The sequence below is a fragment of the Melopsittacus undulatus genome, chromosome 4, assembly GCF_012275295.1.
Source record: "Melopsittacus undulatus isolate bMelUnd1 chromosome 4, bMelUnd1.mat.Z, whole genome shotgun sequence".
Taxonomy (NCBI): Eukaryota; Metazoa; Chordata; class Aves; order Psittaciformes; family Psittaculidae; genus Melopsittacus; species Melopsittacus undulatus.
In genome coordinates, this window is record NC_047530.1 from 104282698 (window position 1) to 104300505 (window position 17808).

The 17808-nt window shown below is 35.6% G+C and overlaps 1 protein-coding gene across 1 annotated transcript in view; it reads left to right on the top strand.

Annotated features, from left to right (window-relative positions):
* Positions 1–17808, top strand: part of ATRNL1 (attractin like 1) — a 498994-nt gene that overhangs the window by 266780 nt on the left and 214406 nt on the right. The window contains exon 26 of the mRNA XM_005154514.3: positions 3995–4073. Within this exon, the coding sequence (XP_005154571.2) occupies positions 3995–4073 (79 nt within the window). The remainder of the gene's footprint in view (positions 1–3994; positions 4074–17808) is intronic.

A 17808-nucleotide genomic window follows, 5' to 3' on the forward strand; every position in this document is an offset into this window, starting at 1 on the left:
TTTATTGTCTCCTACTTAATGCTAGGAAGATAACTTTCCGTCAGTTCGTAGTGCACTCCACTGGTGATGAACTGCTTTTTTTCAAGCATGGTTTTTAGTGTTTCCACCTGTTTTGTTCCACATGGTTTGAAGGGGCAACTGTGCAAAACTATGTCATTATCTTCTAGCAGATCATTTCTTTGTTCTAGAGACTTGGTAATCCTGCTAATGCTCATACTGCTGTGGGTTTAAGTGTATTTTAGCATGATAATTGTCTTATTGGGAAGATTTACATTCATAAGTGCAGAAAGTCATTCACCCTGTACTCTGGGTCATGGTTTTATAAGGCATCTGCAATTCAAAGGCATCTGTCTCTGTATTTGGATGTCATTCAGTCTCAACTAGACAGTTAGAAATAGTCGACCCAGTCCATGACCATGTGGACAAGTCTGTGTAAGCACGTTTATTTTTTGTACTTCCTGTTCACCATCCATCCATTTTCTGTATCTTAGATTATCTGATCATTGCAGCACAGTAAAATATTTTTCAGTATATGTAACATTGATTTAAGATAAAGAAAATAAATCATAATAATGTCTGAGTTTAATTCAAATGTGTCTGCTTGCAGCCAGTGTTTCTTACTATGCATTTCTGTGCTGGACGAGAGCCTTTGTGTTTTCTCCCCACGGAAACTCATGCACACTATAGGCAAGTCAGCACTTGATCTTTTTCAAAAGTGAGATGATTGAGCTTGCTAAATCATTCTCAGTAAAAGATTTTCCCTAACCTTTGAATATTTTTGGTGATGCTTCTCTCTATTCTTTCCATATTTCCAGCCTCCTCTAAAAAAAGCAAATCCCAGATTTTCAAGAACAAGTCTGTTAGTATCTGATTTGGCAATACCTTGTAGAGTGATAAATTCATCTTCCAAATGCTGCTTACTGCTGTGCACATGAATATTTAAGGTTTTTTTAACCCTTTTTGTTTCCCCAGCAGCAATCCATACAGAGTTGGTCATTCACACTGAATTCCTAAGTGCTTCATTCCAAGGGAAATGTGTATCTATTGCTCTGTCAATGGGGCCTTGATTCCTTGTTCTCATAGATACAACTTAGGAAGGACTATGTCTAAAAGGAAATGAAAATTGCTGAAATAGATACCATTAACTAATTGCACACTATGATTTCAGTGTCCTCCGTACCATTAACCTTTTTTTCCCAGTCTCTGTAAGGTATAGACATCTCAGCCATTATACTCCAGTCTCATCAAAACTGGCTGGATCTGACACAGGGGGAACCTTGCAAACCTGTGTAGAAATTTCCTTTTCTAATGTTGGTCTGCTTCTGACAGCTGGCCAATTTTTAATTCATTTATTTTGCATTGCACTGATCTCGTTTTGACACAATTCACATTTTGATTTCTTATATCTCTGAAACAAGAAGCAGCGAACTATACTGGGGAATTGCAGAACATCCATTTATACTTGTCCTGCTTTTATGCTCTTTGCCTGTGATGTTAATGTCTTTATGAAATCTCAATTCAGTTCCCTTTGTTTCAAACCTGAAAAGATTTTATTTCTACCATTCCATTCCCCTGGCCAAGTTGCATGTACTCCATTGTATCATTTAAGTTATAATTAGTATTTTTGAGCAGAGGTGATGTGTGCTTCAACATACAAACATGCTAAAGAGTTATGCAGCGGCATTCCGGTACTCTCTCTTTTGTTCTTTATTCCTTTTTCAATCTCTCCCAGCATTCTATTTGCTCTTTTCACTGCCACTAAACATTCAGTTGATCTGTTCAAAAAAACTATCTGCACTGACTTCAAGACTATTTTCTTGAATGGTAATTGCTAATTTGGAACCCATCTTTGTATATTTTTAGCTAGAGAATTTGTTTGGGTTGTTGTTTCTTTTCTTGTTCACATTGCCTTCAGTTCATTGCACTGAATTTCATGCTCTTATTTTATTGCCAAGTCAGTCACTATGGTGAGAGTCTTTGCAGTCAGATTTAATTCTTATTGCCCTAAATAAACCAAGGCTATTGTCTTATCACAGCCTTGGAACCAGGTTAGTTTGACAAAATCTATTTTCTGTGTCTTTCTTTTTGTTAATATGAATTTTGATTTTTTCCCCCCTTCTGATTATTTATATTAAAAAACAAAACCAAAACAGAGAAGAAAGTCAATTATTTCATATTTACAAGCCAAGAAAAAAACATCAAAAAGTGTTAAGTAAACATTTTACATTCTCAGTGCTGTAATTTCCAGTGACTTATATTATTTTATGGGTGTGTCTTTGAAACATTCATTTCTGAATTTGACTTCACATGTAAACTAAATGATGTTTTGATTGATGACAGGCGAGTTCTGTGTGTGACCCAGGTCAATTGACATACAGAGCACAGAAGCAATTTGAAGTTCTTCAGACAGAGCCCTGAAGTTTTTTTCTTCTACTGACTTAAGAGAATTGTTCAAGAAATTAATAACTGTGAAGGACAGTGTTTCTTAAGGAAAGAGATTCAGTTCCTGGTCATAATGAAGCAGTCACACAGCGCAAGGATCTCTTAGTTTCTTGTCTCCGGCTCTTTTGAATGTATTAATCTTTTCCAAGTTTTAGGATCTTTGAGTTCATCATTTTAAGCAGAGCTGCTGATACTTCCCTAATTTAGTTTTTTTGGAAGGACTGTAGAGGAGAAGAGTAAGTGAAATGGCTTAACCTTACTTCATGCGCAGCATGCTCATTTATAGCAACATGTCAGTACTGTGATGTTGCCCCTAAGCATCTGTTGCAGTTACTAGGTAGACAGTACACTATATGGTAGGGAAAACATTTCTGGGAAATAGTATTTATAAGGAGCTATCGGTTGGTTTAAAAATCTTACAAGATGTTGCTGTGAAACTGGGCAAATGCTGGTGGTCAGTGGGGTTCTTTGTGTTCTGCTTTTACCTAGGCACCAAATGTAAATTCACAGTCAGCTTGTACTTGCTTTCAAAGGAGACTGGAGAAAGGAAGACATTAGTGTTACTGCATGGATAATGATTATATTTTGTATTTATGCACAGTACTCCTCTGAATTACACTGCTTCAGGGAATTTGTGGTAGTGTTAGTCAAAGAATATAATTTTGACCCTTTTTTGGCAAAAAAATCATGGATGAGTAGTATAATTCAATGGTTACAGTGCAGTATTAATTGAAAACACTATGTACAGCAGATGTGCTACCATGACTGGCAAGATTTTCACACAACTAGAAAATGCAGATACTTTTATAAAACAAAGTCTAAAAAATGAAAACATCTTCTGACTGCTTTACGTTAGGTGTCAAGTTTAGAAGCCTTTTATCAGCATCCAGAAATTCACCAAAGAAGTTGAGGGTTTCAAATCCTGAATGGGCTGAATGCTTCAAATACAAAAATACTGTATTTGATTGTGAACTCTGTGGAAGTTTCATAATTTTGATATTTTTTTTTCTCCTTCTGTTTTGTCTTTGGGACTGTAATGGGGAAATATTCTTTAAGATGTTTTCCCCGGGAAATTTACCATAGAAGCATTTAATTTGATAAAAAACACACCTATTGCCATGTGCAGTTATTATACTAATTATACTCATGCATAGTCATCATTCCTATGTTGCAGGAAATTATTCAGAATTCACAAACCGAGAGAAGTATAAATTGATACGAATTTTTGCTGTCCTTCACTCTCTTTTTCCATCTGCTAAATGTAGAACATGCAGTGCATATTTGTTGAGACCACTGTGGGTATGTAGATGGTTGTAAATGGAGCTTATCCTGTGCTAATGGAGACAGTAATAGCATTTTATGGAGACAACCAGAGCATCAGAGGTGTGCATTCTCTTTTGGCTTTGAACTTGGGTGGTTGACTGTTGTTTATCATCTGGTAGAGTTTAGTTTTCCTCTATATTTAATGTGTTTTAATTACCTTTGATATCCTAAAATTACGTTTTTTTTCAGACCATTATATTACAATTATGTTTTTCTTTTGTAATTGCAGTTGTTTCTTATCCTTACTGCTGGTAGCCGCTGTTGTTTGGAAAATCAAACAAACCTGCTGGGCTTCTCGACGGAGAGAGGTATCAATAACTTTTAAGTTTATTGTAATAGCTTTATCTTTCAGGATAAACTGAGACCTTTGGTGACAGCCACACCTCTGCTTTCTCCTGTATGCATAGTTTAAATATCCCTCTAAACTTTTTTCTGCCCTTGGACTGAAGAAGAAAACTTTTTCTTCCTGCTGTCAAAAATTAGAGAAATTGCAGCATGAGGTTGCAGAAAGCTAAATTTTCATTATGGTGGAATATTTAAATAGAATGGAGTGTTCTGGTTGGAAGAAACCTACATGAATCATCTAACCTGACTACTTCAGGGTTGAGCAAAAGTTAAAGCATGTTATTAAGGGGATTGCCTAAATGACTCTGAAACACTGACAGGCTTGGGGCATCAGTCACCTCTGGGAAGCCTGTTCCAGGGTTTGACCACCCTGTCAGTAAAGATATGTTTCCTCATGTCCAGTCTAAACCTCTCCTGGTGCAGCTTTGAACCATTCCCATGCATCCTATCAGAAGATACCAGGGAGAAGAGACCAGTGCCTCCTTTGCCACGTTCCCTCCTGAGGAAGCTGTAGAGAGCAATGGGGTCACTTCTCAGCCTACTTTTCTCCAAACCAGACAATCCCAAAGTCCTCTGTTCTGCCTCATAGAAGGCTGACATGCCTTCCAGCCCTTTCAACCGCTTTGTTGCCCTCCTCTGGACACATTCAGGGACCTTCACCTCCTTAATTTGTGGGGCACAGAGCTACACACAATGTTTAGGTGAGGCTGCAACAATGCTAAATACAGAGATAATCACATCTTTTGAGAGGCTGGTTTTACTGTTTAATAGATCCCAGTACTCTTAACAGTCTCAAAATAGTAATGCAAAAACATTGGGAAGACAAATGAACACAGAGAATTGTATTGTAGTGTCTCAAACTTTCTAGGATGCTATTTGGTGCTGTGACTGAGGCTGTGTTGTATCAACAATCATTGGAATGTAGAGTAGTAGACAACCCTCAGCAAGGAGCTTATAATTTCTTCTTTTTTATTCTCTTTGTAATTTTTTGTTATTCTAAGCAAAATTCTATCTCCATTAATAGTTTTGTCATTAAAACCATGGCACAATTGAAGCTCTTCAATAAATATTCATGCATAAGGTCACGTTATTCTTTTCTTGGCCCAAATATTTGTTCTCATATGTAAACAAGTGCTTAAACTTAAATGAGATTAAATTTAGGTTATGTGTACAGCTGCACATATATAGAACGATTTAGATGATGTGTACTGATAGTTATATGTAATTGGTTCTCATAAGAAGTATAGTTTTAGGCAGTGATTTTTTTCCGCCTTTGAAGTTTCTAATCTTGATAATTTTGGAAACAACACTTGCTTAGTGATATTATAATCTGGATTTTAAAAAATCCAAGTCTTTCTTTAATTAGTTAATTTTTCTTAGGATACTGGCATTATGAATGTTTAAATAACTTTTAATGTAGTCTACAGTGAATGTAGATATGCTTTAAAAGTGCCAGGTAACTAGCAATTGCTACTTTCCCTCACTGAAATTATAGTGTATTAATGTCCAGGTTTAGCTCTGAACTGGTGCTACAAAGAAAAATATATATTATGGTTGTTATTTCATTTAGGCATTTTTTTATTCAGTTGAATATTGTTAAGCATATTCTTCCTGTAAGGACAAGTGCTCATGTGTTTGTTATTACCTGCAAAATACAGATAAAAGTCACTTTAAACTGAAATATTCTATCAACTTATTAATATTTAATTTGAGTTTGTCTCAATAATTATTAATAGGTCTGTGCAAAACTATTGTGACAGAACATAGCAATTCTTCAATATCATTTATCATGTTAATAAGGATGTTTCATTGACATGTTTAAGAACAAATATGAGCATATGAGTTTAACAGATCTAGGGGGTCTAGTCTGTTTTCCATTGTTACCTTCCTAGATTTGATTATAGAGTTTGAAATAGAGTATTTTTAATGTAGTCTGTAGGCATCATCCTATGAAGAACACATTCTCATATAAAAAGTTTTAAGTTTTCCAGGTTTTATTTTCCTAATGGCATTTCTAAGACTGAATGGAAGCTCATATAAACTCACTGATAAATACAACATAAATATAAATCAGCTTCTTCTGAAGAGTAAACCAGAAAGAATTGCATGGCAACTGGGTTAAGACTCTGAGGTCCATGCTTCAGTTCTGACCCTTGATTTTTCTTGAACTAGAGAAATATATCTGTCTCTCATTCAGAAATGTTATTTGTTTAATTTCAAAATTACATGAGTATGTATTTCTTCCTATTTTAAATGAGGTGTGAAACAGTACCTAGATTGTGGAAGCATTATGAAATGTAAATGTTTTAGCGAATCTCCTTTATTTTCAGTCTGCTATTGCGCATCAGCAGCAGTTCGTGTCAAACACAAATTTTCCATAATGTTCCCCATAATATTTTCCTCTACTCTAGATCAGAGAATTTGTTTTTATAGGCAGCATATTTTATAAGGCTTTGGAATGAAGTGTTACAAGTAAGTGGTGTAAAAAACCATACAAGTAGAAGGCAATCTATTGTTGAAAAGAATTAATAAGTACCTCCTTTTAAAGCCCACCCATTTAGCAGATAAGCTTTCCATCTCTTTCTCATTCTTGAAAGACAGGAATGTTTGACTCTGTAGATGTTACCTCCAGCATGGACACAAACTGCACTAAGTGAAATATAACAAGAACACAAACAAAAACAAAAAAGCACACTGTTAATAGCTGTGCATCCACTTATTCTTTGTCCCAGTCTGTTGGGACAGAGGAGGAGAAACTTTCTATCCAGTTCTTGTAATCTTTTAGTAATGAATTTTATCAGGCTGGTGAGGTAAGAAAATAATTTTTTGAAGTTTTCATAGACTTCTGTGTGTATCTGAAAAATCAGAACTTTGTCCTTTTTTTGCCTTCTGACTTTAATACTTGGCTAAATTGGGTCATTACTGATTCCAACTTGAATGTAACATGGCCCCAGTCCAACACAAAGCAAGAGCAAGTTGTTTGCCATGTGTAGTGGGAATGTCTCAATTTTCCTATGAATTCAGAAATTCACTCTCCAGTTTCTTTCCTAATTCATTGCTCAGAGCACTGACCAAATCTTACTGAGCAGTTCCTTTGAATTTAGGCTCTATTATATGTACATGTAAGAAATTAGGTTTATTTATATATATATATATATGAAAATCAATAGTGTCTTCCAAAAGACTGATGTTTGTCAACACTGAATTTAACTTTCCTTTTCCCATATTGATTGGTCTTTTGGTTTAATTAGTTGGAATCATTCTTCCCTAAGCCAAGTCCTTGAGTTTTGGTAGTTTTTTTTTACTCATACAAAATTTTGGTTCTCAACTTTTTCCTGCTTACATTGCTGTCTTTTAAGATACACTTTATCTAAGGCTTTTTGAACATCTATATTTATACTTTTAACTCCTGTCTGAGCTTCTCTTCTTTCCTGCCTTCTGAAAGAGAAAGAGACAGCAGATAGACTCTCACCTTATACCATCAAAGTTATTCACCTTCTGCATTGAAAGAAAATGGGAAGTATCATTCCTTTATTTCATAGTATCAAAAAGATCAATGCAACTTTGAGCAGGAAAACATGAACAACCTCTTGCCTGGTGTCCCTTGACACCTTCCACCACCCATCCCTCACATGGATCAGCAACACTTAAAAAAAGGCCTTAAGGATGGCTGAAGTAACAATGTGAAATATTGCTCATGTAAGAGAGTTTGATTCTTGAAAGGAATAATGCAGAATATCATGAGATGATTTCCAAAGCGGTATTCTAATGGCACTATCTTTCTTGAGAAGCAAATCAGAAGGAATTTACAACATTCTTGTGGGTACCAAACCTCAAATTCCTACTTAGAGAGTAGGATAACATTTACAGGTAAGCCTGGAAATTCATGTAGGAGTAGAATAAGGGTAAGATATATTTGTTTGTCAAATAAGTTAAGGGAGTTCCTAAGTGTTGCAAAGTTTAGGAGCAGGAAAGCAGTTTTTTACAAGTCTTACACTACATAAAAAGATCAGATATGTACTCTAGGTTTTAATCTCTCATCCTTCTTTTTCCTCCAGAGACTTATAAATCTTTCTACCAAGACCTTTCTTGGTGAAATTTCACTTGTTAGTTCTCTGGATGAAAAACGGAGAGCTGTCATTCTCTCCCAAAAGATTTGTTAGGCTTCTTGCATTTTTATACCCAGAATTCACCCAAGAGCCCATCCATGAAGTTTCAATCTGACTCCGTTTTCCTTCTTTAAACAGGAAAAAGATGTATCACCCAGATTTACTAAATAAGAAAATTGAAGAGAATATTATTTGTTGTCTCTGCATGTTTCATATCTAAAGTATTCATTCAATCTTCTGTTGCGAATGGTACAAGAGAATCTGTTCATAGATCATTTTACTGAAAAGCTTGATAGGTTGCCTGCCAGTTTTGTAGTGGCTCAAAGGTTTTGCCTCATGAACTTCTTCTGATTGAAAGGCACCACACTGCAGATAAAATTTGCATCCAAATGATTTCTTATTAATAGTGTGTTGAACTTTTCTTTTTGCTGACAAGATTACACTGAGGTCACTAACAAACTCATACAGATGGGATTATAAACCACACAGCTTCTACTTAAGGTATTTTAGCAAACTATTTGTCCTTCATAAGATAAAGCAGTTGCTGCTCAGATACACTTTGTACTCTTTATTCAGCTAGTTGTTTTAAAGAATTGTTACCTTTAATCCAAAAGCATGCAGTCATAGATAAACCTACAGACATACTTCTCCACTATCCTCCCAAACACACACAAAATCCATCTGTTTGCAAACATTGAGTGTTGTTACATAAAATCATAGAATAGTTTGAGTTGGATTGGGACCTTTGAAGGACATCTAGTCCCAACGCTCCTGCAATGAGCATGGGGATATTGTCAAAGCCCTGTCCAACCTGGCCTTGAATGTTTTTAGGGATGGGGAAGCTGCAGTTTCTCTAGGCAACCTGTGACAGTGCCTCACTGTCCTCATCATGAAAGGTTTCCTCCTTACATCTCGTCTGAAATACTCATTTGTGTATATTGGTCAATTAGTTAAAATGCAGCCTTACATCTTTTCTTAAGAAAATCTCATTTCTTACATATTATTATAAATACACACTAGAAAGCTTGCATATCTTAAAGAGCTGACATAGAGTCTTGTTTCCTCTTGTAATACACTAGAAGTCTCCTGAGCAATGAGGAAGTAATGCATGATTGCACATTTATACAGCAATGTTTGAAAGCATGGTATTCTATGTGTAAAGTGCTTGCCTGACATTAAAGGTTAATATCATTCCTTTATAGGAATTTTCATATTTATATATATAGCATTTCATTATACAGTCAGCTGTGCACCATTTGCCTGACAGAATAGCGTATACAGGCATAAAAGCATGGAGTCAGATATTGCTTGCTTTACACAGTGTGTAGGTGCCTCACAAGTTGCTGCTTCATTTTATTTAATAAGCTTATGTTTGTTTAAAAAAACACCCACCTTTCTAGCCTTAATTTTAATATCAAGGCAGTTTCATTCTCTTGAATATTCAAAGATTCTTAAAAACATGCAAATGAAACTGAAATAGACTTCTTAATAACAGCAACAAGTCATGTAATACCTTTAGGCTCATTTCTATGGTAACTCTAATAAGAACAAGAAAGTTCAGTTATGTTGATAGTACTAATGAATGTACATAATGTGAATTTCAGCTCGAGTTTTCTTCCTTTATATTGTAATGACACTTTATTTTTAAAGTATTCCTTTTAGAAAAGGAAATAATGGCTTTTGGTGAATATAATATTGCTTATGGAATGCAACATGTTTAGTTTAGCAATATTAATATGCATAGAATATGATACATTCTTGAACAACACCCTTTTGAAGGAGCAAAAGTAATATTGTGGTTCATCTATGTGTTTTAGTGTGGGCAAGGAACCATCAATAGTAGATATAAGGAAACCAAGAATTATTAATACATATAATTAAAGTACCCTGAAGCATAATATTATTCATGTGTGTAGGTGTTTACAGGCTTATATGCTTTACTTTCAAAAGTTGTTAACCTCACAGATCACTTCTCTTTTTTGGTAACTTTTTGTCTGTTGCTTAGCAAATATCTCGCACATCTATATGTACTTACTCATAGACTGTGTGAGTAATCCTACTGAAGTGAAAGGAGCTATTCATAGGACCAGAATTTCAACTTGTTACATTGCTTAAGCTCTTCTGAAATCAGTTGAGTTATGATTGCTTATTTCAACTGCGGATTTAGTTTGATTGAGGATAACTGGGGCATTTATTTCAGGCTGACACTTTCTGAATTCTCTCCAACCTGAAATTTAGGCTCCTCTTTGAATGAACCTTTCCAGTGATATGCTAGTTAGTTGACACTAGATCTTGTATCAGAACTCCCTCCACAGTCAGTATAAGAGTCACTTGCAAATGACAACTCTTCCCACCCAATTTTCAGTGTTCCTTTTGATACTGGTGGGATGACGACTTGTTAAGGATATAAATAATCCAATGAGTCAATTCTCCTATATTGAGAGTTAATCTTTGCTTTAATTTTGTAGAATTGAGGCTTTACTTATAATACTGTCACTTTGTAAAAATAAGTGTCTGATTACTATAGTAGCACTGCTCACATCATGCTTATTCTCTATAAAGAGAAGTATTAAATGGCATCAGTGACAGACTCAGTATTGTATTGGAAGGATTTATTTGGGGGGTGGTGAGTTAAAGTTGATCTAATGCAGATATCTCAAAACATCATGCAGTGTTAAAAGGCTTCAATGAGCAATTCTTATGAGAGTAGGAGCATGAGATTGAAGAGCATATCTTAGTTATTGAAGGCTATGTTGCTCCGGCCCTTAACCCAGGAAGTAATCTTAGCTGTCTTGCATCAACTCAGCTTATTGAATTGTCATCTTCAGTAGGAATTCACCGTGACCATGACTGACTGCCTGGAGTTGATCCAAATTTTATTTAGGCTTCACACACTTCTAAACCCTCTGTGCCCTTTAGGGAGATGTCATAGCCTATGGAGGCAGCCATCTGTGGGAATAGTGTTAAAGTAGTATGTAGTGTGCAGACTGGAGGAAATTAACTACACTAATAAAATCAGTGGGGAGGTAGAGAAAAAACAGAAACCAAATTATCCATCAAGTGGAAACATTCCTTTGAAAACAATGTAAACCCTGAAACACAGGACAAGTATGTTGAAACAAAAGAAGCAGTGATCTGGTTTCTTTTGCAGACCTTCCCTTTCGTGAGTTTATCAGTTTCATATGAAGACAGGCTGAGAAAGTTGGGACTGTTCAGCCTGGAGAAGAGAAGGCTGCGTGGAGACCTCATAGCAGCCTTCCAGTATCTGAAGGGGGCCTATAGGGATACTGGAGAGGGACTCTTCCTTACGGACTGTAGTGATAGGACAAGGAGTAATGGGTTAAACCTTAAACAGGGGAAGTTTAGATTGGATATAAGGAAGCAGTTGTTTACTGTAAGGGTGGTGAGGCACTGGAATGGGTTGCCCAGGGAGGTTGTGAATGCTCCATCCCTGGCGGTGTTCAAGGCTGAGCTGGATGGAGCCTTGGGTGACATGATTTAGTGTGAGGTGTTCCTTGCCCATGTCAGGGGGTTGGAATTAGGTGATCTTAAGGTCCTTTCAACCCTAACTATTCTATGATTCTGTGATTCATCTTAAAATCATCCTGTCCAAAGGAGGCATTTATAAAAGCTCACTAACAGATCTGTTTCTTCATTCCACAAAAGTTCAGATGGTAAAGAAGATAACAGATGACAATAGATTATGCAAAGACAATTGTGGGCTACTTCTCTTTATTTAAGAAATAAATAAATGAGGGAAAACATAAAGTAAGTAGGTTTTTTGGTTATATCTGTATGACCAGGAGAAGAAATTGTTTGCTTTTCTTAACATAATAACCCAAGTTTCTTACATTTGCATAGTGTAGTTAAGCTGAAGAATCCCAAAAGGCAGTAATCACAATAGGTTAATCTCATTGTATGTGATTCCTGAGTGTATGTATAGAAGGAAGGTTGGATGTAGTTATTAGTGGTGTCATGGAACCCATGACAGTGCTGATAACAGTACTTTAAAATTAGTAGTTGTGTTCTGCTCAGTAACATTTATTATCAAAGAGATTTCTAAATGTTAGTATAAAATACTGCTGGAGATAATACTAATGTTACAGTGGGCTTACTAATTACTACTGCCTGTCAGAGGCCTGGTTAAATCTTGTAAGTGTACTAAGTTAAGCATTCATGCTAACAGAAAGGTAAAATTAAGGCTATTTAAAAGAAAGCAAGAACTGGCCAAAACAAAATAGACTGTGAGACAACTGGCAACTTGGCAGAGCTTAAGGAGCCTTTGAGCTGTATGGTCTGAAAGGTTTCCATGGGACTAGCTGTAAACATAAGAGCATTAGGAGAATTATTAGTGAATTACCTGTCAGGAAAAAGCAGCAGACAGTGAGAAAGGCAATCCTTACTGGGGCCTTGGGATGAGGCCAGATTACTTCTTTTGAATTTGGAGAATAGTCACTTGGATCGTTTCCACAGTGTTAAAGGAATGAGGATGCTGAATATGTTCTTTGTAAATGAAGAGGATTGCACCAAAACAGATGATTCATTTTTTACTCTTAACAAAAACAAAAGAGCAGGTGTTGAATATTGGCCCAAAGTGGTAAGACTCTTCTTTACATTTGTATTTCCTCTGTGTTTGCAGTATAGTGTCAATTTTTTGTGCCTTGTTAAAACACAGACCAAATTTTTCATTCTGCAAAGGCCTCTAAGAAAGAAATGCGTGGATTTAGATGCAAACAACAAAAATCCTTAGAAACTTGGAAGAGCTCTGCTGTGAAGAGGGAATGAAAAGGTTTGAGGGTTTACAGTAAAATCTTTTTGAGGGAAATGCAAATGCTCCTCTCTAGTTCCTCCTTTGCTTTTCTCAGAATTGGGAGCAATTTTAGTAGTACTGGTTGGCCCAGGTGAGTCACCTGCAACGGGAGTGGTATGAAGGAAACTAAGTCAGAATTGTCCATCCAAAGAGCAGTGAAACAACTCAAAGTCCAAGACAATATATAATCCAAGACCAAAATATGTATAGTTCCTCTCTCTTGTTCTGCCCATCCTTGCTACTTAAACTTCTGTTTATTCACAGTCGAATGATAATCATTGTATAAAACATGGTAACAATAATTGTGATTGCTTCTGATATATGGAACATTTGCTACTGGACTCTTTGACAGCTGATGTCAATATTATTGACGGTCTTTCACAAATACGCCCAAAAATGTCCAACTTCTCCTTGCAAATATATGAACGGGAATATTTTCAGAGCTGATTTTTAGGTGCATTTCTGTATGTGTGCAGTTGAGTAGCAGTAAAGGATTACTATCATGCCTGAATAAATTCCAAAGTGTTTGCATTTCACTCTGCCCAGCATGGCAAAGTACATGCCTCATAAAATAACTACATTGGCCTTTTTCTTCTCTTAAAGTTAATATTGATTATATGTGGAATTACTTTTTCTTTCTTAAATAAAAAAAAAAACATAATTTGAAGGCATTGAGTTTCTTATATGTGGATGTCTCCCTGCTAAGGTTGGAGCTTTAATAATTTTTAATGCAAAGCAAACACAAATATCGATGCAACTGGAAATTGGTCAACTTCACTAATTCAATTGGTCTCTCCAAGTAGAATGTGTTCAGTGCTGTGAATGTCAGTACTGTTGCTATCAACACGTTCTGTGAGGAACCTGATAGATATTTGTACATGCAAATGTTCCTTGGTATCATACCTCTGTGCAAATGATGGCTGTGCAGTTCATCAACCTTTTAAGTTTTTCCCTCTTCTTTGGGTAGGAAACAATAGTAGGTTCATGGTGACAAAATTTACATATGTATGCTTTTATTTATTGAGGAACCTGCAAAAAAAAATCCCCCCAAACCTTTAGAAGAAAGCATGTCTACAAAATGGTAGATTAGTTATTCTTTCTCAAGGATGTAATAATGCAATGTTTATCCTTCCTGGAGCTGTAGTTTTTATTGCGCCAACAGTTCCCAAACAATAGCTGAGAATTAGTGTGACCTGATATAAACTAAGCTCATTGCATTCATTTTCAACGGATAATTAATAATTAACATATAACCTTTGGCTTTCCTTTTATCTTCAAGTATTGACAGAAGTCACATAAAAACATACTACGTGTGGGAAAACTGCTTTGAAATGCAAAATTTAATTAAAATTAATGTAATGTTATTTTAGGACAGTATAGTAGCAAAAGTACTATGGGGAATATGAATATTTGAACAGACCATTATTTTTACCCATGCTGTTCAATTTATACACAATTAATTTCTGGAAAAGAGAATACCATTTGATATTTTGCTTGGAATTTATTGGATTGAGCACACCATGGCAGTTAAATGGTAATATCAGTAAATTACTCTAGCCTGCTTTAACAATCAATTGACCCACATGCAATTAGCAACAATTAAACCACAGTGAGCCCTGTAGCTTGGCATTTTTTGGTTTTCTGTGCTCCACATACATTTTGAAAATCCCAGTTAATTAGATTAATCATATCTGTAGTTTCTCAGTCTTTTATATTTGTGCAGCCATGGTCAGAAATACAACTGGGAGAGGCAGGTGGGGAATAGCATGTCCCAGTCAGGAGAAGTTTGGAAGACAGTAATTTCCTTACTGGTGTTACAGGTGCCCTTGTGCAAATTGCTTTGCTACCTGGGCCATCCATTTCCCATCTGCAGAATGGGATCAGTTGTACAGGTGTCTTTATATGCTTTTCATTAAAGATGCTGTTGCTATTAATTGGGAGACCATGCTCTCATTACTGTTCTGCTTCATTCTGCAATAATCCTGATTGTTCCTAGGCAACTTATTTAGGTATCTGTCCATTTAGGCAGGAAAAGTGTGTGAAAAAGACACTGTATTTCTCTCTTAATTTTTGCCTGGGTACGTTACTGCTAATCAGAGTACAAACATGTTGTGAATACAGTCTGTTATTTTAATGTGTTGTATTTAATACTTATTTCAATATTTTATAAATTACATTGTGAAAGTATGAAATATCTCATGTATTTCATTTTCAGCATAATTAAAACCAGTCACCCATTTCTTAGGTATTTATGCTGTTATACTGATTCTACTGCACTGCTTCTTACCTACCATAGTAATTTATGCTTTCACAAAATTAATGAACAATATTTCCAGAAGAGTAGTAGCATGTTACAAAAATATCATATCAATGCATTAGTGACCCCCATGCAAGTATCAGACACATAACATTTTGACTTAATACTGTAACAGTGTCCATTAGTAATAATACTGAACTTCTCCTGCTGCCCATTCACATGGAAAGCAAGTCCAGAATCTTAGTGTTGTTAATGGCTAAATCAACCCTGCATGAAATGTCCAAGATTAGCCTCTGGTTAGAGCATCTAGTATATAGGAAGCTCATAGAAAACAATGAACATAAATCATTTTGGTAGAAAGAGAGTTTTGCAAAAATGTCTTTCAATAAAATCTAAGCTGTTTGCAAGCACCTGTGAAAAAAATATAAGCATAGACATTTTTTCATGAACCAAATCACATTAAAGGGGTATGCTTTTCTTCCAAGGTAGGATAAAAGTACTTTTGAACGGAGAGGAAAGCATCTGATGCTTGTTCCCTTTGGCATCATAAAGGCTTTAGAAGGTCTGTCACATTATATTTAATAGGTAAGGCAAGGAACCATTGTCATGTAGCTGTAGAATAGGCATAAAACTGGTCAGAAAAACATACTGAAGTGTTAGTTGTCTTTAAAATGAGGTATTACCTGCGTGCTGACTGTAGTTAACTGAATTAAGTCAAAGATTTGGCCTAGCTTTAGAATTTGTCAGTGTTTTGATTAACGACTTTAGTTATGCAGATAGATAAAGAATACATGTATTACATTTGCAGATACTAGAAGCTGTGTCACAAGTGCGTTGCAGACAGTATTAAACTTCCATATAATCTTTAAAAATTGGAGAGAATATTCATGCTGGTGAATGCAAGCTTTTTTCCTAGTAAAAAATAATATCTTCACAGCAATAGCATGAGGAAAAAACACTGATTTTACTGCATTTTTCCAAAACTGATCAATGGCTGAGGAAGGTTCACAAGTTGAATGTTAGTCACCAGCTACCTAGTTAAAAATACAAGAATATATTACTGACTTACACTGATAGAAACAGCAACTCTAAGACATGTAAACTTTGTGCTTTACTGAGTACGGCTTTAACTGGAGCATCATGCCAGTTTTGACACTCTGATTCAAACAGTGCATGGGACATTTGGAAATATTGAGAGGACAGCAACTGGAAAGTATGGCTGTCTATAGCTGTATAGTGTTAAAGAAGAACATGGAGAGATGAGGTAACAGCCTTGAAGTTAGGGAATGGAATAATGCGCTTATCTGTTGTGGAAAGGACAAGAGAGGCACCCCTGTTGCAGCAAAGAATATTCAGGTGACACAGTGAAAAACAGCAAATGATAATGATTAGGGTAGTGTAGTTCTGGAGACCCTTTCAACGAAAGCCTTTAAAAGTGGAGTAGGCAAATATAGGACAGAAATCAAAAGACATAGTGATGTCTTTTCAGGAGGGTGGATGGTCTCTTGATAGACTTCTGACTGCCTTTTAACCATATGTTCTTAGCATTAAAAAAAAAAATCCAAACAATGTTGAAGTCAATGAGAGGTATTTTATGCATACCAGTAGCATTTTTATTTATCATAGAATCACAGAATGGTTTGGATTGGAAAAGACCTTCAAAGACCACCTAGTCCAACTCCTGCTGCCACAGGCAGGGACACCTTCCACCAGACCAGGTTTCTCCAAGCCCTGTCCAACCTGTCCTCGAGGAAATGTTTTATTGTTGGCTTTGAATTTTACTTTCATAATTCTGTAATGCATAATTTGCAGTTATTCTGGTTCTCTTTTAGCTGAACCAGTTTCACCAGTATTCTGAAATACACATTTTTGTACAATGTTTAACACATGGACAATTTTTATCAAAGGTAGAATACTGCATCCTTGTGAATCATTCTTCTTGCTTTCCTGTATCCTGTGACAGATGTGTTATCTATCCTGTAGATGGACAATATATTTCTACTACTTTCAGAATGGCTTGTTGTTTGCTGACATGAAGCTAACATAATTTAAGCATACTTTCTTCCTTTAAATAATGAATCATTTAAACACAACCTTTGGCTTTCCTTTTATCTCAAATAATTGATACAAATTACATAAAATCATACAATTTGAGCAAAATTCTTTCAAATGCAAATTGTAGTTAAATGAATATAATGTTAATTTAGGACGTATGTGTTGCTGAAATCCAATGTTCGGGACATCATCAGTATTTAAATGTGCTGTTAGTTTTTCATGTTGCTTGTTCCTAAAAAATAATTTTGAATAAAAAATTTGGATCAAGCACAGTGTGATACAACAGCTAAATTATAGCTCTATTAAATTGCTTTAAATTCTTTTACAAATTGAAATGTATGCAAATAGCAAAATAATAAACGACCTACAATTTGCTTTTTATTTTGTTTTTCATATGGCTACTTACAAAGCTGTTATTAATTGGAAATAATACTATGGCATAGAAGTTATTATCAAACACCTTTTTT